At 60.3% G+C, this 26,831-nt stretch overlaps 1 protein-coding gene across 1 annotated transcript; it reads left to right on the top strand.

Annotated features, from left to right (window-relative positions):
* Window positions 1-1,142: 1,142 nt before the first annotated feature.
* LOC115639414 (thrombospondin-3-like) lies at window positions 1,143-25,214 on the top strand. Its single transcript, XM_030542122.1, has 23 exons — window positions 1,143-1,221; window positions 4,045-4,251; window positions 4,564-4,820; window positions 12,473-12,575; window positions 13,274-13,300; window positions 13,851-13,933; window positions 14,409-14,460; window positions 14,563-14,711; window positions 15,640-15,780; window positions 16,683-16,760; window positions 16,852-17,004; window positions 17,538-17,648; window positions 17,961-18,068; window positions 18,424-18,583; window positions 18,852-18,970; window positions 20,794-20,846; window positions 21,352-21,545; window positions 22,004-22,182; window positions 22,451-22,499; window positions 22,844-23,040; window positions 23,211-23,383; window positions 24,307-24,446; window positions 25,071-25,214. The coding sequence occupies exons 1-23, from the start codon at window positions 1,143-1,145 to the stop codon at window positions 25,127-25,129; spliced, it is 2,871 nt and encodes a 956-aa protein (XP_030397982.1). The 3' UTR covers window positions 25,130-25,214.
* Window positions 25,215-26,831: the final 1,617 nt, after the last annotated feature.

Here is a 26,831-nt window from a genome sequence, read left to right on the forward strand (position 1 = left end):
ACTTGGCAGGATGGTTGGTGTCAATCGTTGTCTGAGTGATGATGTATCATGGGCCGTATGCTGCACACACCTGTCAGGAAACCTCTCCCAGGGGTGCTTGTGCAAAGCCCAGCATTTGGCTGCTCGTGCAAAGAGGTGCATGGGGTCACTGGTGCAACATGCTGCACTCAGCTTTCCAGTTCACAGTGGCTTGGAGCTGGAAGAGAGCATCCATCCATTGTTCCAAGTTCCCATCCTCCTTCTGGGTGCTGACACTGCGGCAGGGTACGTGCGTGTCTCCTGCACACATGGGCACACAAACATGCACCGAGGCTGGTTCCAGACTGACTGACCTCCCCATGACCCTGCAGCTGCCAGCAGGATCTGAAGTCGGGCAGTCAGGAGTTGGGCCTGGGGAAGGTGGCTGGTGATGGGTGGCGGTGGTTTGGTCCTGCTGTCTCCCGAAGACAGGTCTGCCTGGCTAGTCAGAGCTCTGGTGAGGCCGGGCCATTGGAAAGTAAGTCTCTGACAGTCATGTAGATGCTGGCTGGAAGTCTCCTCCTCTGCCATCTGGGGCCATTACCTTCCTGCACTGATTTACCTGGCGGTGCAGTACTGGCCCCCGAGCCCACCTGTCTGTCTGCAGGCCTAATGGTGACTAATAGCCCACCGCCCACCTCCAGCCCCTTCCCGGCAGGCCAGGGGACGTCCGGCAGCAGCTACCCCAGGGCAGGGGGAGCCCTGCCAGTGCTCAGCCTCCATCAGAGGCAAGATGACCCCGAGTCTCCATGCTAAAGCCACGCGTGCTCCAGGGCAGGGCAGCCCCCAGGTGCCCCCAGCAGAGACCCAGCGCACCCCAGGGTGCAGCAGCCCCCGGGTGCTGCAAGCAGAGACCCAGCGCACCCTGCCTCGTGCCGCTGCGAGCTGCTGACAGCCTGGGGCCGGGCTCCCCGCGGCGTGGGAGGGGAAGAGGCCTGCGAGCCAGCTGGTCTGGCGGCGGCTCAAACCTCCGAAGCCGGGCTGCGTGCTCCGGGTCCCCGCGAGCAGCGCCCCTGATTGACGGCTCTTTGTTTCCGCCCGCCATCCCCCGCCCCCGAGCAGCAGCGCTCCGGGCTCCGGCGCTTCTCCTGGGCTTCCCCCGCGCGCAGGGGCTGGGGAGCGGCATGGAGAAGGGGGCGCTCTGCGGGCTGCTGGCGCTGCTAGTCCTCGGCGCGGCCAGCTCTGCCAGGCAGGAGCTGCAAGGTAAGCGGGGCCCCGCCGTGCCCCAGCCCGGGGGAGATGCGGGCTGCGGGCTGGGACTGCCCGGTCTGGTCCTGCTCCGCCCCGCCCCGGCCGGCTGCAGCCCGCTGCGCTCCAGGGCGCGCTGGGACCCCGAGGGAGGCAGAGGGACCCCGAGTGTGTTTCGGCTTCAGCCTGCCGGGCGCGGAGCCGGGCGCTGCGCCCTGGGGTAAGGGAGAGACCGCCCTGAAGATCTGCCCTTCTCCTGGGGGGACCTGCCTGCCCGGGCCGGGGCCGTGTGGAACCTGGAGCTGCAGGATGGTGCCAGGGATGCTGCAGTGGGAATGGATGGAGTGTGGGGTTGTGAGGAACTGCAGGGGCTGGAGATGCTGGGGTTAGGGGCCGGCGCGTGGCGGGGGAAGGGAGCCGAGGGCCGAGATGGACTCTGAGAGCTGCAGGCTGGGGAAGTTGGAAATCCTGGGTATAGGGGGATGGGGGTCACTGAGGTGTCTGGGAGCCGTGGGGCCTGGGAACTGGCTGGGATTTGGGGAGTGGAGGGACTGGGAAAGGGCAGATAGGAGCAGCGTGTTGCCCCACACCCCTGCCCAGCCTCTCTTCTGTATCCCCTCCCTGTGAGCTGAGGAGTGGAGGAGCCTGGGATTCACACGCCACACCGTCCTAGCCAGTGGCTTCCAACTCTGCAGCAGAAGGAACTGGCAAGTGCTCCTGGAACCCTCCTTGCCCAGCCAGGACAGCCCGTCTGCACTCAGCTCCGCGACATCAGGCTGGTGGGGAGCAGCATGCTGGTTGGAAGCTGGATTCCTGACCTCCCTGGGAGGTCTGGCGCTAGGGACTGTGGACAGCTACAAGTGTCTGGGTCTCTGTGCTGCAGTACAGAAGGACATTCTTCCCCCCAAGCCTGGAAACCACAGGGCAGCCTGCAGTGTGGTGCTGCTGGAGGGACTGGGGGTCCATCCAGGACAGGGTGTTGCCCAAAGCGCTCTGCAGGGACTAGTGGTGGTGAACCAGACCAAAGGCTGTGTATCAACCTATCAATCTAAATATTCAGCGGGTAGCTGAGAGCTAAGCCAATGCCTCTGGTTCCAGACCTGCAGCTCCATGTAGCACACTGGCGGGTGCAGCCAAGTGCTAGCAAAGGGACTGGCTGGTTCCGGAGCAGCCCATGCTCGGAGTTCAGAGGGGCTGTCAGGATAGGTATTATTCAGGGGTGCTCATTGGCCAGGAGGAACCCATAGGCCTGCGGTCAGAGTTCAGAGGTGCTCAAAGGGTCAAGGTGCTAGATGTCTAGGATACAGCCTGAGGTCAGAGTTCAAAGGGCTGGGTCACGGTTCGTTCGGGCTTTGATCAGATTCACGTCAGAAAGGAGGCCCCTCTATTGGTGACCCGGAGTGCCAGCCTGAGCCGGCTGGGACATTCAGGGAGCTTCCAGTCAGGGCTGGATTTGAGGGGCTGCTGGATGAGCTCACCTAATGCAGGGAAACTCATCGGGGGCACAGGCTACACCCTGCTGCCCCGGATTCCCTTGCAGAAGGAGCAGGCGGCATCTCAGGGTGCATTGGGGTATCTGTGTGCCCCACGCACACGATGTCACTGTTAAAGATTCTGTGGGGTTTTCCAGGGTGCCGCTAGTGTGGGACGGCTGCCAGGTCCGACCCCAGAGGTGGCTGAATCAGCTGAGGGATCCCTGTACTCAGTATCCAGGACTTCCTATCTCCAGTGTGCTTTTCGGACCTGCACTGGTGACCCTCCTAGCTCTGTTGAGTGGGGGACAAGTCTCAGTCTCACCCCTTTCACAGGCGAGGGAGCTGCAGTGAGGGAGACCGTAGCAGGGACAGGATCTGAAATCTGGAGCACCAGGCTCCCGGTCGCTCTGGAGCAGGCTGTTCGGAGTCTGGTGCATGGAAGTGGGGTGGGCACCCGCTGTGGTTTTCACAGAGGCAGGTCCTATGGCCACTGAACCTTTAGTCCAGACGAGTGCATTGCTGGTGGAGAGATGCCAGGCATTAGGACTGGCAGCGGTAACCCCCCCCCCCCCACACACACACACACAATGCCCCATTCCAGCATCTCTGTGGCTTGGCCTCCCTGCTGCCTGTTTGTGAGGGGCTCCCAGGACCGGACCCGGCTGTTTCCAGAGGTGGCTGGGCCTGTGCCCCGGGAATGCCTGGGCCAGGACAGCGTTGAACTGTTAGGGTGGCCACAGCCGCCATCCCGTCTGCCTGCAATGCCGGAGCGCCACCTTGTGGGGCGTGCTCCCCCGCTCTGCCAAGCCGGCACCTTTCCACGGGGCTTCCACTGCCAGGCTTGGTCTCCCTGTGCTCCCACGCGAGAGGCCTGGGGGCTCAGCTCCCAGGAGAGGTTTCTCCCTCCTTGTGCCGGGTGCTTCAGTGGCCAGGCCCCTGGGGCTCTACAGCAATTTCTCCTGCACTGATGCAAGGGAAGAAGAGTGACCTGGGCAGGGAAGATGAGGGGGGATCCTGGGCGCGCCGACAAGCTGGAGAGGAGGCCCTGATCCTGGCTCAGGCAGAATGGAAAGGATGTCAGCCCTCCAGGGCAGGAACTGCAGCCTCTGAGCTCTGCTCTGCCAGGCAGTCACCCCCCTGGAGGTAGAGTGGGTTTGCTCTGTTTGCATCTGTCCATCTCTGGTATTTGCAGCGTGTCCTTCACTGCCCTTTTTGACCAGCCATGCCCCTTGCGGGGGAAGCTTTTCAACGTCTCCCCAAGCGCTGTGCTCCCTCGCCCCGGGGTGACAGGCAGGTCCTGGGTTAGGCTTTCTGCAGGTACCTCTGCCTGTGAGTGCAATTGCCTGTTCTCTCCTCCCTGCAGTCCTAGACCTGCTGACAGTGACTGAGGCTCGGCACATGGCCAGTGTGGCAGACAAGATCAGGACCCAGCTACTGGCAGTTGATGACATTTACCTTCTCTCCACCTTCCGCCTCCCCCTCAAGCAGGGCGGGCTGCTCTTCGGCCTGTACTCCAAAAAGGACAACACCCGGTGGCTGGAGGCCTCTGTCATTGGGAAAATCAACAAAGGTAAGGGGGTTGCTGAGCCAGGGATAGTGGTGCCCGTTGGGAGATGGGACGCCTCTGGGCTTGTGCCTGTCTCAGACCCCGGAAGAGAAGTGGACAGGTGGGGTGTATGGGGGCAGGTGCCCCAGCAAGGCAGGGCGGGCTCTGCGGGGAGGGGAAATCCTGGAGGTTCCATCAATGGACCTGGCCATCAAGACGGGCCGTCTGCTGGGTCGGGTACATTGGCTGGCATGGGCGTGCGGGGCAGAGCATGCCTGTCCCGTTGGGGTCCCCACCCTGTGGAGAAACCCTCATGGCCGGTCCTTTGCTTGGCAGTGCTCGTGCGGTACCTGCGGGAAGATGGCAAGGTGCACTCCGTCAACCTGCAGCACGCCAGTGTGGCGGATGGGCGGAGCCACACGGTGATCGTGCGGCTGAGCGGCCTGCGTGGGGACAGCCTGGCCATGGAGCTCTACGTGGACTGCAAGCAGGTGGACTCCAGTGTGGGGCTGCCCGAGGTGATGATCCTGCCCCAGGCCGAGGTGGAGTCGGTCGAGGTGCGCACAGGGCAGAAGGCCTATCAGAAGATGCAGGTGAGCGAAAAGGGGGTGCAGGCTGGGAACTGCGGGGCTGCAGGAGCCCAGTGCTGGAGGCGGCTGTGTCCCACGGGTACCAGGACCGTGGCAGTGGGACCCTGTCACGGAGTCACTGGGCGATGCTCTGGAACTGCTCCCCACCAAGCCAGTCAGGACTTTGGGGAGCCTCCTCTCCCTTGGAGCAGACTTGTTCAGGGCAAGAAGCTCACACGTCTTCACCTCCTGGGTCTCTCCTTGGAGCATTCAGCATCCTCTGCCCCTCCGTGCGCTTCCCACAGCGAGCCCACCCCAGCGGGGTCCTGGGGAAGCCACAGGGTCCTGCACCCCCACTTTGCAGTCAGACGTGACTCTCAGCCAGCCAGTAAAACAGAGGTTTATTCGATGATGGGAGTCTACTACTGTGAGGAGTGGGAGAGCAGGGGAGGACTTTAGGGGATGGACGATGCCAGGGCCTGTAACCTGAGCTAGGTAAGGGAGGGGAAAGGTCAACACCTTTGCCTGGGAAGGGGAGAAAGGAAGGGAGTGGCAGGAGGGAAGCAGTTTGAGTTTGGGCTTGGGGCTGTGTGGGCGGAATTCAGGGTATCCTAGCTAGGATCCAAGCACCCTGAAAGCCCAGAAGGACTCGGTGGAGGGGTTCTGACTGTGCCTGCAAGCTCTACTGTAACCTGTGTTCCTGTTGTCCAATAAACCTTCTGTTTTACTGGCTGGCTAAGAGTCACTGTGGGTCCCAGGAAGAGGAGTGCAGGGCCGGACTCCCCCACACTCCGTGACAACTGGTGGCAGAGGTGGGATATACTGCACCCCGTGGACGGCGCTTCCTGCAGTAAGTGACTGGGGAGCAGTAAAACGAAGGGGTGGTTAACCCCTGGGAGTGTGTGCCCAGTGAGAAGGACTTTGCAGTAACAGGGTCCCCCGGGGGATTGCAGTGAACGGTCCCAGGGGCGGAGGAGTCTGCAGCTCGACCCTGGCAGAGAGGTGGTGACCTCAAGGACTGGTGCACTAGGGGTCCCCCTGGAAACCGTGGGGAGCGGCGAGCACCCCGGCCTGTGAGTGCCCAGCAGGAAGATATATGCCAAGCGGCGCAAGTGTGACCTGGTGGAGCTGTGCAAGCAGAGGGGGCTACACCCAGGGAGGCTCAGCAAGGACCAGCTGATTGCCCAGCTGGAGCAGGGAGACCGCATGAATGAACAGAGCCCTGTCTCTGAGGGAAGCAGCCGGGCAGATGCAGCGCAGGCACCAGTGTCTGTCCCCGCTGGGAGTGGTCAGCCGGCGGACGAGGGCTTCCCGAGACCCCCCCTTCCTAGGCCTAGGGGAAGGGCGGGGAGGAGCCCAGTGTATACCGAGGGCACCGTGACACCCCCGGCCAGCAGGGGATCCTCCCGGCGAAGCCCACCCCCCAGCAGGGGATCCTCCCGGCAACGCTCGGCATCCGTGGAGCGGACGCGGCTGGAATATGAAAGGGAGAAGCTCGAGTTAAAGAGGCAAAAGCTGGAGGAGAAGGCGAAACAGCGTAAACATGAGGAGAACCAGCGCCAGCGTGAGTGGGAGGAGAAGGAGAAACAGCGTAAACATGAGCTGGACCTGGCCCAGCTGAGGAGCAGTGGGGCCCCGGCTGCGGTGAGTGAGGGGGGACCCAAACCTACAAAGAGCTTTGATAAGCACTTGCTGCCCCGGCGTAAGGAGGGGGAGGACATAGATACCTTCCTGACGGCCTTTGAGAATGCCTGCGAGCTGCACAGGGTTGACCCTGCAGACAGGATCGCAGTTCTCACCCCCTTACTGGACTCCACAGCCTTGGCGGTGTACAACCGACTGAAAGGGGCGGAGGCAGGGGACTACGAACTGTTCAAACAGGCCCTGCTCCGCGAGTTTGGGCTGACTCCTGAGATGTACCGGAAAAAGTTCCGGAGCCAGCGTAAAACCCGTGAGGTCACATACCTACAACTGGTCAACTGGGCCCAGGGGTATGCCCGCAAGTGGACAGCTGGGGCCCAAACTAAAGAGGACCTGCTTGACCTATTCATACTGGAGCACCTGTACGAGCAGTGCCCGTCCGACTTGAGGCTGTGGTTGATGGACCAGAAGCCGGAGAACCCACAGCACGCAGGCCAGCTGGCTGACCAATTTGTGGACAGTCGGGCAGGGGATGGCAGGGAGGAGTCTCGAAGGAGCAAGCCTGCCTCAACGCAGAGAGAGAGTCATCATGGGACCTCCCAGCGGGGTCCTATGGAGAACCCCCCCAAAAGGGGAACATCCAGCGGCAGGTCCCTCCGACCCACTCAAGGGGACCCACGAGACATGGGCTGCTATCGCTGTGGCCAACGAGGTCACATACGGGCCCAGTGCCCCAAGCTCAGGGACAGACCAAGCAGACCCAACCCGCAGAGGGTGGACTGGGTAAAAACCCAATCGGAGGAGGGGCTACATTCCCAGGAAAGGGGGGCTGGCAACATACCACCTGTGGATGCTCCAGGCTCCGGGTTTTTGGTTTACCGGGTGGGCGCGGGGCTGCCCCTCCGGAAAGAGTGCATTGTTTCCCTGGAGGTAGATGGGAGGAAGGTCACTGGGTACTGGGACACGGGCGCAGAGGTGACGCTGGCCCGGCCTGAGGTGGTGGCCTCAGATCGGATGGTGCCCGACACCTAGCTGACCCTGATGGGCGTGGGCGGGACCCCATTCAAGGTGCCCGTGGCAAGGGTACACCTGAAATGGGGGGCCAAGGAGGGCCCCAAGGATGTGGGGGTACACCGATATTTGCCCACTGACGTGTTAATGGGAGGGGCAGGGAGATGACCCCTTAGTAGATCTATTCCCTGGGACAAAAGCTGGTTCCCCCCTGGAGGCGATTCCCCTCTCTGAGCAACTGACCCCGGGCCAGCACGCTGAGATCAGGGGGTTGCTGCATCTATACCGACAGCTGTTTTCCAACCAGCCTGGACGCACTAATTTGACTGTCCACCGGGTGGAGACCGGGTCACATCCCCCTATAAGATGCTCCCCTTTTCGGATCACTGGTAAAACTGCCCAGGATCTTGAAAGAGAGGTCAGGGACATGCTGGCTTTGGGGGTGATCCAGCCGTCTTCCAGCCCTTGGGCCTCGCCAGTGGTGCTAGTCCCCAAGAAGGATGGGTCAATCCGGTTCTGTGTGGACTATCGAAAGCTCAATGCCATCACCGTATCTGTTGCCTACCCCATGCCCAGGCCTGACGAGCTCCTAGACAAGCTGGGAGGTGCTCGGTACCTCACCACTATGGATCTTACCAAAGGCTACTGGCAAGTGCCGCTGGACGCAGATGCCAGGCTGAAATCGGCCTTTATCACCCCTCTGGGGCTCTATGAGTTTCTGACCCTGCCCTTCGGCCTCAAGGGAGCACCGGCCACCTTCCAGCGCCTGGTGGATCAGCTACTGAGGGGGATGGAGAGTTTCGCCGTGGCGTATATTGACGACATCTGCGTCTTTAGCCAGACCTGGGAGGACCACATGTCCCAGGTTAAACAAGTCCTGGACCAACTCTGAAAGGCTGGGTTAACAGTAAAGGCTGAGAAGTGCAAGGTGGGGATGGCTGAAGTATCTTACCTGGGCCATCGGGTGGGGAGCGGCTGCCTGAAGCCGGAACCAGCCAAGATGGAGGTGATCAGAGACTGGCCTGCTCCCCAAACCAAAAAGCAGGTCCAGGCCTTTATTGGGATGGCGGGGTACTATCGAAGGTTCGTGCCCCACTTTAGTGCCATAGCCGGCCCCATCACTGAACTGTGCAAAAAGGGGAAGCCAGACAAAGTGATCTGGACTGAGCAGTGCCAGGAGGCTTTCCGGGCACTGAAGGAGGCTCTGGTTAGCGGCCCAGTTCTGGCAAACCCAGATTTTGACAAACCCTTTATGGTGTTCACCGATGCCTCAGACACGGGACTGGGGGCAGTGTTAATGCAGGAGGATGAAAAGGGGGAGAGACACCCCATCATGTACCTGAGTAAGAAGCTGCTACCCCGGGAACAAAGCTACGCGGCTATCGAGAAGGAATGCCTGGCCATGGTGTGGGCCCTTAAGAAGCTAGAGCCATATCTCTTTGGGTGACACTTCACCGTGTATACCGACCACTCTCCCCTGACCTGGCTGCACCAGATGAAAGGAGCCAACGCTAAGCTCCTGAGGTGGAACCTGCTCCTGCAGGACTATGACATGGACATGGTCCATGTGAAGGGAAGTGCCAACCTGACAGCGGATGCGTTGTCCCGGAGAGGGGGCCCTGAACTTCCCCAGGTCACTGGGCAGAGTGACCCTGCTCAGTTCAGTCTCGAAGGGGGGAGAGATGTGATGCAGTAGGGACTGTCTGTGTGGGGAGTGGGAGAGCAGGGGAGGACTTTAGGGGATGGACGATGCCAGGGCCTGTAACCTGAGCTAGGTAAGGGAGGGGAAAGGTCAACACCTTTGCCCAGGAAGGGGACAAAGGAAGGGAGTGGCAGGAGAGAAGCAGTTTGAGTTTGGGCTTGGGGCTGTGTGGGCGGAATTCAGGGTATCCTAGCTAGGATCCAAGCACCCTGAAAGCCCAGAAGGACTCGGTGGAGGGGTCCTGACTGTGCCTGCAAGCTCTGCTGTAACCTGTGTTCCTGTTGTCCAATAAACCTTCTGTTTTACTGGCTGGCTAAGAGTCACTGTGGGTCCCAGGAAGAGGGGTGCAGGGCCGGACTCCCCACACTCCGTGACAACTACACGCCACCTAATCAGGTGGAAGAGATGGATGAGGCTTTTTTCAAACAGCTAACAAAATCATCCAAAGCCCAAGATTTGGTGGTGATGGGGGACTTCAACTATCCAAATATATGTTGGGAAAATAACACTGCGGGGCACAGACTATCCAATAAGTTCCTGGACTGCATTGCAGACAACTTTTTATTTCAGAAGGTTGAAAAAGCTACTGGGGGGAAGCTGTTCTAGACTTGATTTTAACAAATAGGGAGGAACTTGTTGAGAATTTGAAAGTAGAAGGAAGCCTGGGTGAAAGTGATCATGAAATCATAGAGTTTGCAATTCTAAGGAAGGGTAGAAGGGAGTACAGCAGAATAGAGACAATGGATTTCAGGAAGGTGGATTTTGGTGAGCTCAGAGAGCTGATAGGTAAGGTCCCATGGGAATCAAGACAGGGGAAAAACAACTGAGGAGAGTTGGCAGTTTTTCAAAGGGACGTTATTAAGTGCCCAAAAGCAAGCTATTCCGATGGTTAGGAAAGATAGAAAATGTGGCAAAAGACCACCTTGGCTTAACCACGAGATCTTGCGTGACCTACAAAATAAAAAGGCGTCATATAAAAAATGGAAACTAGGTCAGATCACAAAGGACGAATATAGGCAAATAACACAGGAATGCAGGGGCAATATTAGAAAGGCAAAGGCACAAAACGAGCTCAAACTAGCTATGGGAATAAAGGGAAACAAGAAGACTTTTTATCAATACATTAGAAGCAAGAGGAAGACCAAGGACAGGATAGGTCCACTGCTCAGTGAGGAGGGGGAAACAGTAACCGGAGACTTGGAAATGGCAGAGATGCTTAATGACTTCTTTGTTTCAGTCTTCACTGAGAAGTCTGAAGGAATGTCTAGTATAGTGAATGCTTACGGGAAGAGGGTAGGTTTAGAAGATAAAATAAAAAAAGAGCAAGTAAAAAATCACTTAGAAAAGTTAGATGCCTGCAAGTCACCAGGGCCTGATGGAATGCATCCTAGAATACTCAAGGAGTTAATGGAAGAGGTATCTGAGCCTCTAGCTATTATCTTTGGGAAATCATGGGAGACGGGGGAGATTCCAGAAGACTGGAAGGGGGCAAATATAGTGCCCATCTATAAAAAGGGAAATAAAAACAACCCAGGAAACTACAGACCAGTTAGTTTAACTTCTGTGCCAGGGAAGATAATGGAGCAGGTAATCAAAGAAATCATCTGCAAACACTTGGAAGGTGGTAAGGTGATAGGGAATAGCCAGCATGGATTTGTAAAGAACAAATCATGTCAAACTAATCTGATAGCGTTCTTTGATAGGATAACGAGCCTTGTGGATAAGGGAGAAGCGGTGGATGTGATATACCTAGACTTTAGTAAGGCATTTGATACGGTCTCGCATGATATTCTTATAGATAAACTAGGAAAGTACAATTTAGATGGGGCTACTATAAGGTGGGTGCATAACTGGCTGGATAACCGTACTCAGAGATTAGTTATTAATGGCTCCCAATCCTGCTGGAAAGGTATAAAAAGTGGGGTTCCGCAGGGGTCTGTTTTGGGACCGGTTCTGTTCAATATCTTCATCAACGATTTAGATGTTGGCATAGAAAGTACGCTTGTTAAGTTTGCGGATGATACCAAACGGGGAGGGATTGCAACTGCTTTGGAGGACAGGGTCAAAATTCAAAATTATCTGGACAAATTGGAGAAATGGTCTGAGGTAAACAGGATGAAGTTCAATAAAGATAAATGCAAAGTGCTCCACTTAGGAAGGAACAATCAGTTTCACACATACAGAATGGGAAGAGACTGTCTAGGAAGGAGTATGGCAGAAAGAGATCTAGGGGTCATAGTAGACCACAAGCTTAATATGAGTCAACAGTGTGATACTGTTGCAAAAAAAGCAAACGTGATGCATTAACAGGTGTGTTGTAAACAAGACACGAGAAGTCATTCTTCCGCTTTACTCTGCTCTGGTTAGGCCTCAACTGGAGTATTGTGTCCAGTTCTGGGCACTGCATTTCAAGAAAGACGTGGAGAAATTGGAGAGGGTCCAGAGAAGAGCAACAAGAATGATTAAAGGTCTAGAGAACATGACCTATGAAGGAAAGCTGAAGGAATTGGGTTTGTTTAGTTTGGAAAAGAGAAGACTGAGAGGGGACATGATAGCAGTTTTCAGGTATCTAAAAGAGTGTCATCAGGAGGAGGGAGAAAACTTGTTCACCTTAGCCTCCAATGATAGAACAAGAAGCAATGGGCTTAAACTGCAGCAAGAGAGATTTAGGTTGGACATTAGGAAAAAGTTCCTAACTGTCAGGGTAGTTAAACACTGGAATAAATTGCCTAGGGAAGTTGTGGAATCTCCATCTCTGAAGATATTTAAGAGTAGGTTAGATAAATATCTATTAGGGATGGTCTAGACAGTATTTGGTCCTGCCATGAGGGCAGGGGACTGGACTCGATGACCTCTCGAGGTCCCTTCCAGTCCTAGAGTCTATGAGTCTATGACAGGAACAGGGTCTAAAACAGAGCTTGTAGGTACAGAGAACCGGACCCCTCGGCCGGGTCCATTCTGGGGGGCAGTGAGCCAGACCCACCACCTCTGCACTTCACTCCTCGACCCCAGCCAGCTCCAGACTAACAACCCCCCCCAGCCCCTCCTCTCTGCTCAGCCCTTTTCCTGGGCCAGGAGGTCACCTGATCCCTTTGTCTCCAACACCTTCAGTTGGCACCTTTGCAGAGGAGGGGCCCAGGCCATCAGTTGCTAGGAGACAGAGTGTCAGGCATTTAGGTGCACTGGCTCTTTGCTCTGCCAGATACTTAAGAACTGCCATGGGGACACTGAGGCACCAACACAGTATTCAGAGAAAACATTAAGAACATTCCCACTTCGTTACAGACCCCAGAGACTGAGCCTTTTTCTTTTTGTGGATCAGGGGTTCGTGGAGTCAATGAAGCTGATTCTAGGAGGGTCCATGAGCCGAGTTGGGGCCCTGAGCGAATGTCCCTTCCAAGGGGATGAATCCATCCAGAACGCAGGTAACTTCAGGAGGCACTGCAGGGGTGCACGTGTGCTGCACACACATATGTCATACATCCAACACAGGCACCGCAGGGGCGCATGTGGGACGGACACATGTATGTCATACATCCCACACGGGCACCTCATGGACACACTGTCATACATCCAACATGGGCACTGAACAGACATACACACACCTGTTACATACTGAACAAGGGCTCCATACCGGCACATATAGGGGGTCCAAGTACACATATACATGTGTGTTACATATTGAACAGGGGCAACTGCAGTGACATGGACAGAATCCGAGTCATGCGTGTTACACATGGAAAGCAGGTGACCCAGACATGTGTGTCATGTAGGAAACACAGGTGGCCACAAGCTCACGCGCACACAGGTTGCTGAGAGAGTCCGTCAGGCAAAGCACAAACTGGGTGGTGCCACTTCCCTCTCCTCCAGCACCTGACGCCACCAGGGCAGGCTCTCCCCAGCAGGAGAGGCCTCGAGCCACCTGGAAGCTTTCCCGTGAGGCTCTGGGGCATTCATCATCTCTGGTCCCTTGGCGTTCGGGGGAGGGACGATGCTGCAGCCTGGCAGGCTGCTGTTGGCTTCCATCTGGCCAGCGGCCGCCCCTGAGCTGTGGCCTCATGCCCCAGGAAGGCAGATGATGCGCTAGCCAGACTAACTTCTCCTCCTGTCTCTTCTCTTGCAGTGACGAGGGTGCTAAACTCCATCCTGGGTGAGTTGCTGGCTGCTCGTCACCCTCCCACCCCCTGGGGTCTGGGGAGCCGCTTGTGGGCAGCTGGAGGCCTCAAGGATGCCGGGCGGGGAAGGGGAATCGTGCAGCTGTCTAGTGACCTCGCCTTTTGCCCAGCCACACCTTGGCACAAACACTGCCAGAGCCACAAATGCAATGAGTTTGGGGGTCTAAGCCTGCTCCCTTGTCCACGGCATAAGGCCACTGAACAGGAGTGTTATCCTGCGCTCAGAAGACCCAGGGATGGGATAGCAGGAGCACTAGCAGGGCTGTGTGGGATGCAACTCGGCCCTGGTCTGCGTTGCTCGGCCCTGGCCCTGTCCATCTTGGCAGGTCTGGTGACCGGGGAAGAACCAGGAGGCCAGGGTTGACTTGGGGTTTGTCCCTGGTGGGCTCGGCTCCTACTGGTCACTAGGTGGTGGCGTCTGCCCTTCCCCGTGGGCTCAGGGTGGCAGTGCGCAGAGTGGTCCCCAGCCAGCGGCCCCCAGAGTCTTTGCCCTGGACCCTGACCGTGTCCTTTGTGTGTGGGCAGGTGAGCAGGCCAAAGCCCTGGTCACTCAGCTGACCCTCTTCAACCGGATCCTGGGGGAGCTGCGAGAGGACATCCGCGACCAGGTGAGCCAGCTTTGGGGGCTGGTGCTCCTGGCTCCAGGGCAGCCCCCTTGCTGTGGCAGGATCGGCACAGTCTGGATGTGGCCGTTAGCTCGACTCTCGCCTTGGCCCTGCGCATTGGCAGGGGGTTGGGTGCGGGGGTGGAGTCCGGGGTGCGGGGGGAGGCAAGGCACACGTAGGGTCACCGAATGTAACCACAGCTGGGAGCCAGGCGACACCCCATTGCTTCACCTGCCCCCCCCTCCCAGATTGGTTCCTGTGGGCCCCCCCCCCCCGAAACTGACTCACCTGGCCCCTTCCCCTCTCTCTGGGGTGTGAAGAAGGTTCTTGTGTCCTTAACTGGGTCCTGTAGTGGCATTTGGGGGTGCAGCATCTCCCGCTCTTGCTGCCCAGTGTGGGGACTGTCTGGCCTGCAGACTGTGCCCTGCCCGGTGCCCAGGTCCCTGGCTCTGACTCCTTCCATTCGGCTGCCTTGCAGGTGAAGGAGATGTCTCTGATCCGGAACACCATCATGGAGTGCCAGGTCTGCGGTGAGTGCCTGGGCCCTGAGAGAGCTGGCGCCCACCGTGAGGGTCCCCTTCCCTGTGCAGGGCCGGCCAGCTGACCTGCCCCCCTCCCGGCTCTGTCTGCAGGGTTCCACGAGCACCGCTCTCGCTGCAGCCCGAGCCCCTGCTTCAGTGGCGTCGACTGTATGGAGACGTACGAGTACCCCGGGTTCCGCTGTGGGCCCTGCCCGCCCGGCTTCGAGGGCAATGGCACCCACTGTGCCGACATCAATGAGGTGAGAGCGCCCCCCGCCGTGCCCTGGGGCCAGCGTTTCCACGGAGCGCCCCCCCCCACCGTGCCCCTGGGGTCAGCGTCTCCAATGAGCCCCTCCCCCCGCCATGCTCTGGGGCCAGCGTCTCCGCAGAGCGCCCCTGCGCCCCCGGGGCCAGCGTCTCTGCGGAGCCCCCCCCACGCCCCCAGGGCCAGCGTCTCTGCGGAGTGCCCCCCTGCGTCCCCTAGGCCAATGTCTCCGCAGAATGCCCCCCCCCACACCCCTGAGGCCAGCGTCTCCACTGAGCCCGCCCCCCCCCCCGGGGCCAGCATCTCCGCGGAGCTCCCCCCACCGCGCCTTTGGGCCAGCATCTCCGCAAAGCGCCCCGCCCTGTGCCCCTGGGGCCAGCATCTCCGCTGACCCCCCCCACTGTGCCCCTGGGGCCAGCATCTCCTCTGAGCCCCCCCCGTGCCCCTGGGGCCAGCGTCTCTGCAGAGCACCCCTCCCGCCGCGCCCCCAGGGCCAATGTCTCTGTGGAGTGCCCCCCCCCCGCGCCCCTGGGGCCAGCATCTCTGCACAGCTAGCAGCCGGGGCTCACGAGGGCCCAGGAGACACCATCCTGTCCACCCCCAGCACGCAGTGGGGCTCCATTACCTTCTGGCTCCAGGCTCAGGGAAGCACCTCTGTGCCACAGCTGCCCATTAGAGTCCCAGCATCCCCCAGGGCCTGCCTGCAGGCTGTGCCCTCTAGAGAGGGTGTTGGGACCCCACTGCTCACCAGCTCCCATCTGGCGAGGGCTGCTGATCCTGCAAATCCCCGGCTCTCCCAGCAGGGAAGTCTCAGCTTTCCGTGAAAACAGAAGTTCTACCCATGGTGTCTGTGGGAAGCACTGGGGAAAGTCACCCAACTGATCTGCTCCCCATGGGCCTCGCGCCATCCCTCTGTCTCACAGTGCGGTTATGCAGACCCCTGCTTCCCAGGCTCCAAGTGCATGAACAGCGCGCCTGGCTTCCGCTGCGAGCCCTGTCCTCATGGGTACCAGGGGAACCTTGTCTCTGGCGTGGGCACAGACTATGCCAAGGCCAGCAAGCAGGTGAGGGCAGAACCTCCACACTGGCCCTGCTGCCAGCAGCTCCGTGCAGCTGGGAGCCTCTGGAGAGCGCAGGAGGCGGGTACAGCTGAGAGCGGGTTCCCCGAGCAGGCTGTGTGCCCAGCCTCTGGCAATGGGTGCTGTGGGGATACGTAGCCTTGGGGGGAGAGGTCTGGGGAGGGGGAGGCAGTACGAGGCAAAGGGCTGAGTGATGGTCTCCACCTGTTGGGCCTGGTCTCCCCGCGGCAATTCTGGGGGGGAGCCTGCGGGGAACACTCAGCTGGGGAGGGGCAGAGTCCCTGTGGGGAGAGGGTATTGCAGTGTAACGGGGGGGCGTTACGCTACTGATGGGCCCCACGCTGGGCCTAGCCCAGGAACCACTTGCCCCTGTGCACTCAGAAGCACCTATAGGAGCCGCAGGCAGGGAGAAGCCAATGAGGGCCTGAGCTGGGCCTGGGTGAAGGGTGAGGCCTATAGCTGCATGCCCTGGGACCCCTGAGAGCAGGGAGGGTTGGGGGCCTGCAGAAGCCAGGCAGGGTGCTGGGTCCCAGTGGTGTCAGGCTGGGGGGGTCCCTGTGCGTGCCAAGGATGGTGCACGGTCGCTGTGGTGCCAGGAATGGTGTGGGATCCCAGGAATGGTGTGGGGTCCCTGTTGTGCTGGGGTGTGTGTGTCTCCGTGGTGCTGGGGCGTGTCCCCGTGGTGCTGGGGGAAGGGTCCCTGTGGTGCTGGGGGTGTGTGCGGGTTCCCCATGGTGCGGGGGGGGGTGCGGGTTCCCCGTGGTGCTGGGGTAGGGGGATCCCTGTGGTGCTGGGGGGTGTCCCTGTGGGGCGTACCCATGCTGGGGAAGGCACAGGGTCCCCAGGGGCCTGTGCCACTAAGTGACAGTCTCTCTGGGCTGCTGCAGGTTTGTACAGATATTGACGAATGTAACGATGGCAACAATGGTGGCTGCGACCCAAACTCCATCTGCACCAACACGGTGGTGAGTAGCACCTGCCCCCTTGCCCACACTGAGCGGCCTGGGCCGGGACTGCCTGGGCGCGTCTCACCTGCTTGGCCCCATCTCCCTGCAGGGCTCCTACAGGTGCGGGCCGTGTAAGGCTGGGTTCCTGGGGAACCAGACGCTGGGCTGCGTCCCACAGAAATCCTGCAGCAGCCCCACCCACAACCCCTGCGACATCAATGGCTACTGCATGTTTGAGCGGAATGGTGCCGTCTCTTGTGCGGTAAGCGCGGGGGGGCAGAGTCGGGACAGGGCCCAGTGAGCATGGGGGGTGGGGGGCAGAGCTGGGGTAGGACCCAGTGAGCATGGGGGTGGGGGGCAGAGTCAGGACAGGGCCAAGTGAGCATGGGCGGGAGGCAGAGCTAGGACAGGGCCCAGTGAGCATGGAGGTGGGGGGCAGAGCCGGCGCAGGACCCAGTGAGCTTTTGGTGGCGGGGGCAGAGCCGGGACAGGGCCCAGTGAGCATGGGGGTGGGGGGCAAAGCCGGCGCAGGACCCAGTGAGCATGGGGGGCGGGGGCAGAGCCGGGACAGGGCCCAGTGAGCATGGGGGTGGGGGGCAGAGCTGGCACAGGACCCAGTGAGCAAGGGTGCGCGGCAGAGCCGGGACAGGGCCCAGTGAGCATGGAGGTGGGGGGCAGAGGCGGGGCAGGACCCAGTGAGTGCTGCAGGGGAGTGGGGGGGCAGACATGGCTGGTTGCTCCCTGTGGGCCCCTTCCCCCCATGACGGCTCCTGCTTTCCCCACCTCTCCCTCCAGTGCAACGTGGGCTGGGCCGGGAACGGGAACGTGTGTGGTCGGGACACGGACATCGATGGCTACCCAGACGAGCCGCTGCCCTGCATCGACAATGACAAGCACTGCCAGCAGGTGGGGGGCTGGGACGAGGGGGCCTGGTGGGGGGAGACGCATCCCTGGGGCAAGAAGGGCTGGTGGGGGAGTATCCAACCCTGAGGCAAGGGGGACTGGTGGGGCAGGGAATCCAGCCCCCTGGGGCAAGGGGGGTCAGTGGGGGTGACCCAGTCCTGGGGTCTGGAGGCTGGCCATGGGACCCTGCCCTGGGAGGGGTGCAGCAGAGAGAGCAATGGGGGTTCCAGGTTCCAGGCTGGTTGGAGCTGAGGTGGGGGGGCTGCTAGTGACAGGATTGCTGCCCCCGGCTCTAACATGGGTTCCTCACTCCAGGACAACTGTCGGATGACGCCCAACTCCGGGCAGGAGGACGCTGACAATGACGGCGTCGGGGACCAGTGTGACGACGACGCGGACGGGGATGGCATCAAGAATGTGGAGGTGCCGTGGTGCTGTGGCCTGGGCTCCGTCCCTGGCACTTGGTCTGGGTGGGGGCAGGCGTCCCACAGACCCCCTGCCATGGCGTCCAGGGAACGGGGCTTTCTGCTCGTTGTGGGCTCTCAGCTGAGAGCCCCCATTGATGGCACCTATGACCATGTCCCTCAGCATGGTGGAGGCAGGATCTATCCTTCACCTCCCTCCCCCCAGCTGGGATGGGGGTCTCTCCCCATTCCCTCGTCGCAGTGACAGAGGTCTCTCCCCATTCCTCCTCTGGGCTGGAGTCTCTCCATGCCCCCCCCACAGCAGAGATGAGGGGGTCTCTCCCCAGTGATGGAGGTTTCTCTCTCTCTCACAGGACAACTGTCGACTCTTCCCCAACAAAGACCAGCAGAATTCAGACACCGACTCCTTCGGGGATGCCTGTGACAACTGCCCCAACGTACCCAACAATGACCAGCGGGATACAGACAGCAACGGTGAGGGGAATGCCTGTGACAACGACATTGACGGGGATGGTAAGTGAGGGGAGCTGTGGGCTGGGCCAGGAGGGGCCTGGGGGCTGGGCTGGGCTGGTGGGAGGCCTGGGGGGCTAGCCCTGGGGGAGGGGGGAACTGGGGCCTGGGCTGGGAGGGGGTTGGGCTGGTGGGAGACCTGGGGGGTGGTAGGGCTGCCGGGAGGCCTGGGAGCTGGCCTGGGAGGGTTGACGGCTATGTGGGGCAGGGGCTTGTGGGCAGTACCCATTCACACACACACACGCACACACACACTGCTGTCCCTCAACAGGGATCCCCAATGTTCTCGATAACTGCCCCAAGGTGCCCAACCCGTTGCAGACAGACCGGGATGAGGATGGCGTCGGGGATGCCTGTGACAGCTGCCCTGAAATGAGCAACCCCACTCAGGTATGGGGCCAGGTGGTACTGACCCTGCCATGCCCGACCCCGGTGGCCAGGGTGTCACGGAGTGTGGGGGAATCAGGGCCCTGCACTCCCCACTTCCTGCGATTCACCGGGACTCTCAGCCAGCCAGTAACACAGAAGGTTTATTAAATGACAGGAACACAGTCCCAAGCAGGGCTTGTAGGTACAACCAGAACCCCTCAGCCAGGTCCCTCTGGGGGGCAAGGAGCTTAGACCCCAGACTTGGGGTTCTCTGTCTCTTCCCAGCCAGCCCCAAACTGAAACCAAAAACCCCTCCAGCAGGCTCTCCCCTCTCCTTTCCTCTCCCTCTCCCTTTGTCCAGTTTCCCCGATAAAGGAGTCGACTCCCCACCCCCTTCCTGGCTCAGGTCACAGGCTCAGGTACTGTCCCCCAACTAAAGTCACCCCCTGCTTTCCCATCCCCCACGCAGACAGCCCCAGTAAATCTAAATGACATTCCCAGGTCAATCCACCCGGCTCCCTACTGCGTCACACGGGGCCACAGGCTACGAGCTAGGGGGGGACCATGGACTATCTAGTCTGGTCTGCTGTACACCTGGGACATGTGGGTGGGCTGAACTGTCAGGGCTGGGGGCGGGAGTCTCTTCATCTGACCCCATTACAAATTCACAGGGGTGTGCTGCCCGGCCCTGGTACAGAGCCTCCAGGGAGCTCTGCCAAGCCTGCAGCTCGGGCTTTCCCACGGGGGGCTCTGCAGTCTCTGGCTCTGAGACTGGGCTGTTGGGCTGCAGCCCCCAGCCCTGGTTCTCTCCACGGGCTCCCAAGGGCGAGTCCAGCCGAGCTATGACTCCTGCTTAGAGGATCTTTCTCCTGGAGGGGGCAGCACACACAGCGAGTAGCTGCATGCACAGGGTGCAGCCTTGTCAGAGCAAGCCAGCATTTATTAATCACCTGGAATCCAGCCCTGGCAAGCGCAGGTCAGCGTGGCGAAGCCAGGCTGCAGACACAGCCTGAGCTGGGCAAGGAAACTACCTGATACCCCAGGCTCTTCTGGGATCCATTCTGGGGCTCCCCTGCCCCGGCCTCGGGAGTAACCTTAACACAGACCCCTCACATCTTATGCCCTGGTGCTGTGTCCCCCTCTTCCCCTGCCTCGGCTGCAGGAGTTCAGAGCTAATGTCCCAGTCAGTTGCTGAGGCTACTGTTCTCTCCATTCATAGGTGGACAGTCCTTGGTAGTTCATTCACACCTGCCCAGGGCCTGCACATGTGCCTCCAGCACCTGGCTTCTATTCCTTTGTCCCACTGAGTGCGCAAACTGAATCACCGTATAGTATTCAATAAAATGTTACCAAAAATTTACACATTTTCTACACCCCGACTACTGGGATACCTGAGAGCCCCCTCTCCCTCAGTAGCTGGGGGTGCTGGGGGCAGGGAACCCCCTCTCCCCCAGTAGCTGGAGTGCCATTGAGGTGGCTGGGGCAGGGAGCCCCTTCTCCCCCAGTAGCTGGGGTCCCATTGAGGTCCCCCTTGGTGGCTGGAGCAGGGAGCCCCTTCTCCCTCAGTAGCTGTAGTGCCATTGGGGTGGCTGGAGCAGGGAGCCCCTTCTCCCCCAATAGCTGGGGTCCCATTGGGGCCCCCCTGCGTGGCTGGGGCAGAGAGTGCCCTCTCCCCCAGTAGCTGGGGTCCCATTGGGGTCCCCCTGGGTGGCTGGGGCAGGGATCCCCTTCTCCCCCAGTAGCTGGGGTCCCATTGGGGTGGCTGGGGCAAGGATCCCCCTCACTACCAATCAGGGCTGTCCCTCGGAGGTTCCTTGCTGAACTAGAGCTCTGGTCTCTTTCAGACAGATGCAGACAGCGACCTGGTGGGAGACGTCTGTGACACCAATGAGGACAGGTGGGTGCCCATGTCCCTACCCTGCCCAGCAGAGACAGGCTGGAGGGGGCAGCTATTGGCTTTCCTGCCTCTGTCCCTCCCTGGCAGGAGGGAAGCCGTGGGTCCCTGTGGGGCAGCAGAGCTCTCTAGGGGGTAGTGGGAGTCCCTCAGGACTCATAGACTCAAAGACTTTAAGGTCAGAAGGGACCATTATGATCATCTAGTCTGGCCTCCTGCACAATGCAGGCCACAGAATCTTACCCACCCACTTCTATAACAAACCCCTAACCTGTGTCTGTGTTACTGAAGTCCTCAAATTGTGGAGTTGGGATAGCGAGAGCCTAGGGGCAGATGGGGGTGGCAGGAGCCCTGGGAGGAGTCCATTGGGGAAATTTGGGGTCCCAGGGGGAGATGAGCATCACTGGGGGGCACGAGGGGCTTAGAGGAGGTCGTGGGGGGTCTTGGGGGATCCATGGGTCCCTGTGTTGTGCCCCACACGCACTCATCCCGCTCTCTGTCTGCTCAGCGATGGGGACGGGCACCAGGACACCAAGGACAACTGTGCCGAGATCCCCAACAGCTCCCAGCTGGATTCGGACAACGATGGGCTGGGGGATGAGTGTGACAACGACGACGACAATGATGGCATCCCCGATTACGCAGCGCCCGGCCCCGACAACTGCCGCCTCATCCCCAACCCCAACCAGAAGGACTCGGACGGTGAGCGGCCTGGCCTGGCAGGGAGCAGCACGGCTCAGGCCTGGGCAACTTGAAGGAGCCAGCCGCCCCTGCAATGCAGACATGGGGGCTGCTGCCACACAGACTGCACCCCTTTGGCCCAGGAAACGGGCCCTGCTGGGACAGGCACTTCCTGGCCACTGGAACTGTGTCCGCCCAATGCTCTGCTGGCATGGAAATGTCATCCAGGGTCAGCCCCCAACTGCCAGCTACAGCCCCGAGTGCCAGGCTGGCCAGAAGCTCTGTTGCTCACAGGCCCTAGAGTCCAGTGAGCTGGAGGCTGAGCCCCCCCTGCTCTGTCCTGTGCCCTCCCCCGGCGCCGTGTGCTCTGCCCCGCACCCTTCCCTCCCCTCCCCGGGCACCCCCGTCTCCCCCCGCTTTATGCATGTGGGTGCTTGCCCACGGCCTTTCCCGTGACCAGCTGCGTGTTGTGTGCTCAGGGAACGGTGTGGGCGACGTCTGTGAGGAGGATTTCGACAATGACACTGTGGTGGACCAGCTGGACGTGTGTCCAGAGAGCGCTGAGGTGACACTGACCGACTTCCGGGCCTACCAGACCGTCATCCTCGACCCCGAAGGGGATGCCCAGATCGACCCCAACTGGGTGGTTCTCAATCAGGTACAGCTGCGCCAGGTGCTCCCTCGTGGGGTAGGGGGTACGTGGCCTGTGTGAGCTGCATGGGAGACCCAGCCCTATCTCCTGTTCCCCAGCTGGTGCCTGGGGCACACAGCACTGGGGAGGGTGAAAGCAGGGATCAGCATGGGGAGCTTCTCCCTGCAAACAGAAGGGGCCATGGCTGGGGCCAGAGAAGTGCTGGTCCTGGGGCAGGGCGCTTGGAGCTGCACTTACAGAGACTGAAAGTCACATCCAACTTCTCTGCTTCCAGGGCATGGAGATTGTGCAGACCATGAACAGTGACCCAGGCCTGGCAGTAGGTAGGTGGGTTTTCCTGGCCTTTGCCCAATGATCCCGTGCCCCTGTTGGTCTCTGCAGCAAGTTACACCTCCCCACCTCCCCCTCATCTCTCCCCTTTTCCCTCATCAGCTGAGATTTAAGGTCCAGGCTTCCCACTCCCCCCACAAGCGTGACCTCTGGGTCCCGGAGCCAGAGACAGGAGATGAAGGCTGGGAGGCAGCAGGCTGCTGGGGTGATGCTGGACAAGGCCTTGTCTCGCCATGGCCAGTCCCCCAACTGGAGCACTGAGGTCCCTTCTCCTCTTGCCTAAGTAGCCCAGGTGTGGTTGCCCCTTGCTAACTCTCCACCCTGCCCTTGTGCACAGGCTACACGGCCTTCAATGGGGTGGACTTCGAGGGCACCTTTCACGTTAACACCATCACGGATGATGACTACGCCGGTTTCATCTTCAGCTACCAGGACAGTGCCAGTTTCTACGTGGTGATGTGGAAGCAGACAGAGCAGACGTACTGGCAGGCGACGCCCTTCCGGGCAGTGGCTGAGCCAGGTCTACAGCTCAAGGTCAGTGCTGGGCAGCCAGGGAGCTGCATGGGAACCCCCAGGCCTGGACACAGCATCAGGCAGCCAGCTGAGTCCAGTAGATGCTGTCCCTGCCCCACTGTGGGCGCCCTAGTCCCCATCCTCCACCCTTGGGATCCCTCTCCATTAACTCTCCTGCCCGCTTCCTACAGGCCGTGAAGTCGGAGAACGGCCCTGGGGAGCACCTGCGCAATGCCCTGTGGCACACAGGCCACACCCCAGACCAGGTCCGGCTCCTCTGGAAAGATCCCCGCAACGTGGGCTGGAAAGACAAGACCTCCTATCGATGGCAGCTCACACACAGGCCCCAGGTGGGCTACATCAGGTGAGAATGGGGAGGGGCAGGCCCAGAGCCCGGCAGTAGGAGCAGGGTGGGCATGGAGAGCACACACCCGACTGGGGATAGTGCGGCTGGCGGGGGTGTCCCAGCACCCCACGGGTTTGGTGGAGCCCCAGTAGGGATAGTGGGGTTGGCGGGGGGGACCTCAGCACCCTATGGGTTTAGTGAGGCCCCCAGTGGATATAGTGGGGCTGGCAGGGGTGTCCCAGCACCCCGTGGGTGGACCTCCAGTGGAGCTGGCAGGGGGACCCAGGAGCCCTGTGGGTTTGGTGGGGCCCCCCGTGGGGATAGTGGGTTTGGCGGGGGGACCCCAGCACCCCATGGGTTTGGTGGGGCCCCAGGGAGTATAATGGGGCTGTTGCGGGGACCCTAGAGCTCTGTGGGTTTGGTGGGGCCCTCAGTGGATATAATGGGGCTGGCAGGGGGACCCCGGAGCCCATTCTCAGGGCAGGGGGCCCCACTGGAAGCTTGGCCCAGGAGGACGGCCATGCAAGGCAGTTTCCTTTTTAACCAGGCCACCGCGCTGGTTGGCAGCTCTTGGGGGGTGGGTGGGGGACGTGTTTGTGCAGCTCAGCGCCTGGGAACCGGCCCCCACAGCCCAGTGCTGACTCCATTCACAAGCTGGGCCTCAGCGGCCATTGTCCCTGTCGCCATAGCAACCCAATCCCTGCTCGGAATGCTCCGGCCCAGCAAAGGCCTTTCACATGCAAACAGGCCGAACAATGGGGCCCGGAGAGGCCAGGTGCTGGGGCCTGAGAATGTCCCTTCCTGAGCCTTGGGGGGCAGCCTGGGAGCTGACTGTCCCCCAAGGGGTGCCCTCTCCTCTGTACATGGCCCCCCAGGTCTCGCCGGCCAGAGCCCCCACCCCACGGGACTATGCTCACTGGGCCTGGCCCATCTCTCCCCAGGGTGCGGCTCTATGAGGGACCCCGTCTGGTTGCCGACTCTGGGGTGATCATCGACACCACCATGCGGGGCGGGCGGCTGGGCGTCTTCTGCTTTTCCCAGGAGAACATTATCTGGTCCAATCTGCAGTATCGGTGCAATGGTGAGCATGGCGGGGCAAAGGGCATGCTAGCTCCAGGATTCAGCACCGAAGCCCGTCTGCCCTGCTCTGTGACCTGCCCAGGCAGGGAGGGTTTGGGTGGGGGTGGGGCCCCACCACACCTGGCTGGACTAGGGGTTGTGCCAGGCAGTGCCCATGCAGCTGCGGTGTCAAGAACTCGACAAGGCTCTTCTCAGCATAGAGCATTCGGATTTTATTGACGTTCTGCCAGGGACGGGGGGCTCGGACTCCAGGCCCCTCCACTGGGGTTGCTGAGGGCACCAGTGTAGGTGCTGATCTCTGTGACATGGAGAGCTGCAGCCCACTTAGGGGTCACTAAAGGGCATTCACTCACTGGTGACCCAGAGTCAGATCAGAGCCAGCACCCCCGTGAAGGAAAGGTCTGTGTCCCATTCCCCTGAGCCAGCTGAGGCCCCCCCGGGCCTGCATCAGACCTGGCAGCCCCTAGAGGGGAAAGCCCCTGTGTCCCACTCCCTGAGCCAGACGGAGGCATGAGCCCGTAGGATCAGGGTGTAGGAGCCCCTATGGGGCAAAGTGCCCAGTGATCCCTGTTTCCGGGTTCGCCCTGCATTTGCCTTCATCCTCTCTCTCTCTCCTACCTGGCAGACACGATCCCAGGAGACTTTGAGCCTTTCCGCCGATTCCTGCTGGAGGGCCGCGAGTGAGGAAGCCTCCTTCCCCAGCCACACCCAGGACCTCTCCAAGTGCATCACCAAGGGACTTCCTGTGACTTCCACAGCCTCCTCCCTGAGCTGGGCCTCGGCCTCTCCCTGTCTGTGGCCCACAGGCCTCCACGCTGTCCAGACCTGGGTACTGGAACCCATCGGACCTTGCGTTGCAGTAACTGGTACTAAAGTGCCTGCCCAGCCCAGCTGGGCCTGCCTCCCCCTCAGCAGGATAACCAAATCACACACCCTCGCCAGGACCCAGCCTCATGGGGCTCTGTAGCTGGGCATTGAGCAAAGGACCGCAAGGCAACTGGTGCATCTGCTGGAGGATTGGGGCCATCAGGCAAGCTTCTCCAGTTGGTACTGCTAGTGCCCAAAGCACCTGCCCCTCAGCCCTGGCGCTCCTTCTCCTGCTGGAACCTTCACCCCGAGTCTGGCCTTAAAGTTCTGATTGTTTTCTGCCCTGTGCGCCTTGTTTCTGGGTGGGGTGGGGGGGCAGGGTGAGGAGACAGAGGGCAGATTGACCCCAGCACTTGGAGCTGCTTGCCTTGTAGATCCCAGTATCCCCTGGGTTCACCGGAGTCCTGTTTCCCATTTGAAGCTTGTCCAGGGCTGGTGGGAATGCTGGGATCTCTCTGGGATGCTTCTGGCTGCAGAAAGGAACCTAGACTGTGTCCTCTTTGCTGACATGCACTTCCAGTCTTACTGCGGTTTCTAGCCTGTACTGGCAGGGCACTGCTGGGAGGAAGCTCGCAGCACTGAGGTCTCAGCTAGGCACTGAGAGGGCACTGCTGTTGGGAAGCGTGTGGCACCTGCGTCCTCAGCCGGAAAATAACAGCACACTGTTGGGAGGAAGTTTGCAGCACTGGGAATCGTGACAGGCCACTGCTGAAAGCAGCTCACACTCATGGTAAGTCAGCCCTGGGAGGAGGGGTAACTAATCCCTTGCCAAGGAACCTGTTCCAGGACGGGGCGCTCGTCTCCTTGCTGAGCAGCTCAAATCCATTCAGACTCCGGCTGGGACGAGTGCAAGACGAATGCAATGCCTCTGAAAGATAGTCATGCCAATTACAGCTCTCCCAACCTTAGAACGAAAGGGACCGGCTCCCCCACGCGGGGCTGGGGAGCAGTGAGAGAGGCCGGGCAGGAGGGAGCGGCTCTGGAACCTCGGGTGAGCCCAAGGAGGCAGGAGGCCGGGACGAGTGCAATATTGGTTGGTGATAGAACAACACTGCACAGCATCCCGTCCCTCCTGCGGCCCTGGAAGGAGGTGCCAACCGCAGCCCTTCGCCCAAGCAACGTCTCACCTCCGCTGGGCTCATCCTCTGGGGCTCACTCTGCTCTGGGGGTAGCGCCTGGCTCCACGGCTTCTGGCCCCGGGGCCGAGGCTGGGCCCCAGCTGACAGCTCCTGGGAAAGTTCAGGAATTACTGATCCCCCGGCACAGGCCCAGGGCTCTCTGAGGACCCAGGCGGGCCAGAACCGCCCCAGCCAGGGGGTAGACCTGCTTGGAGCCAGGTGGTCCCGGTGCAGCTAGGTTCCGCAGCCCCGTCCGGACCCACTGGGTCCCGGCGCTCCAACGCACCCTGGCTCTGTGGGAATTCAGTTAAATAATCAGAGTTACTGTTGCCATGGAGACAAGTGTCCCAGCAACAGGGCTGAATGCAGGTCACAATGAGCAGCTGAGCCTGCAGCTTCCC

The sequence above is a fragment of the Gopherus evgoodei genome, chromosome 24, assembly GCF_007399415.2.
Source record: "Gopherus evgoodei ecotype Sinaloan lineage chromosome 24, rGopEvg1_v1.p, whole genome shotgun sequence".
Lineage (NCBI taxonomy): Eukaryota > Metazoa > Chordata > Testudines > Testudinidae > Gopherus > Gopherus evgoodei.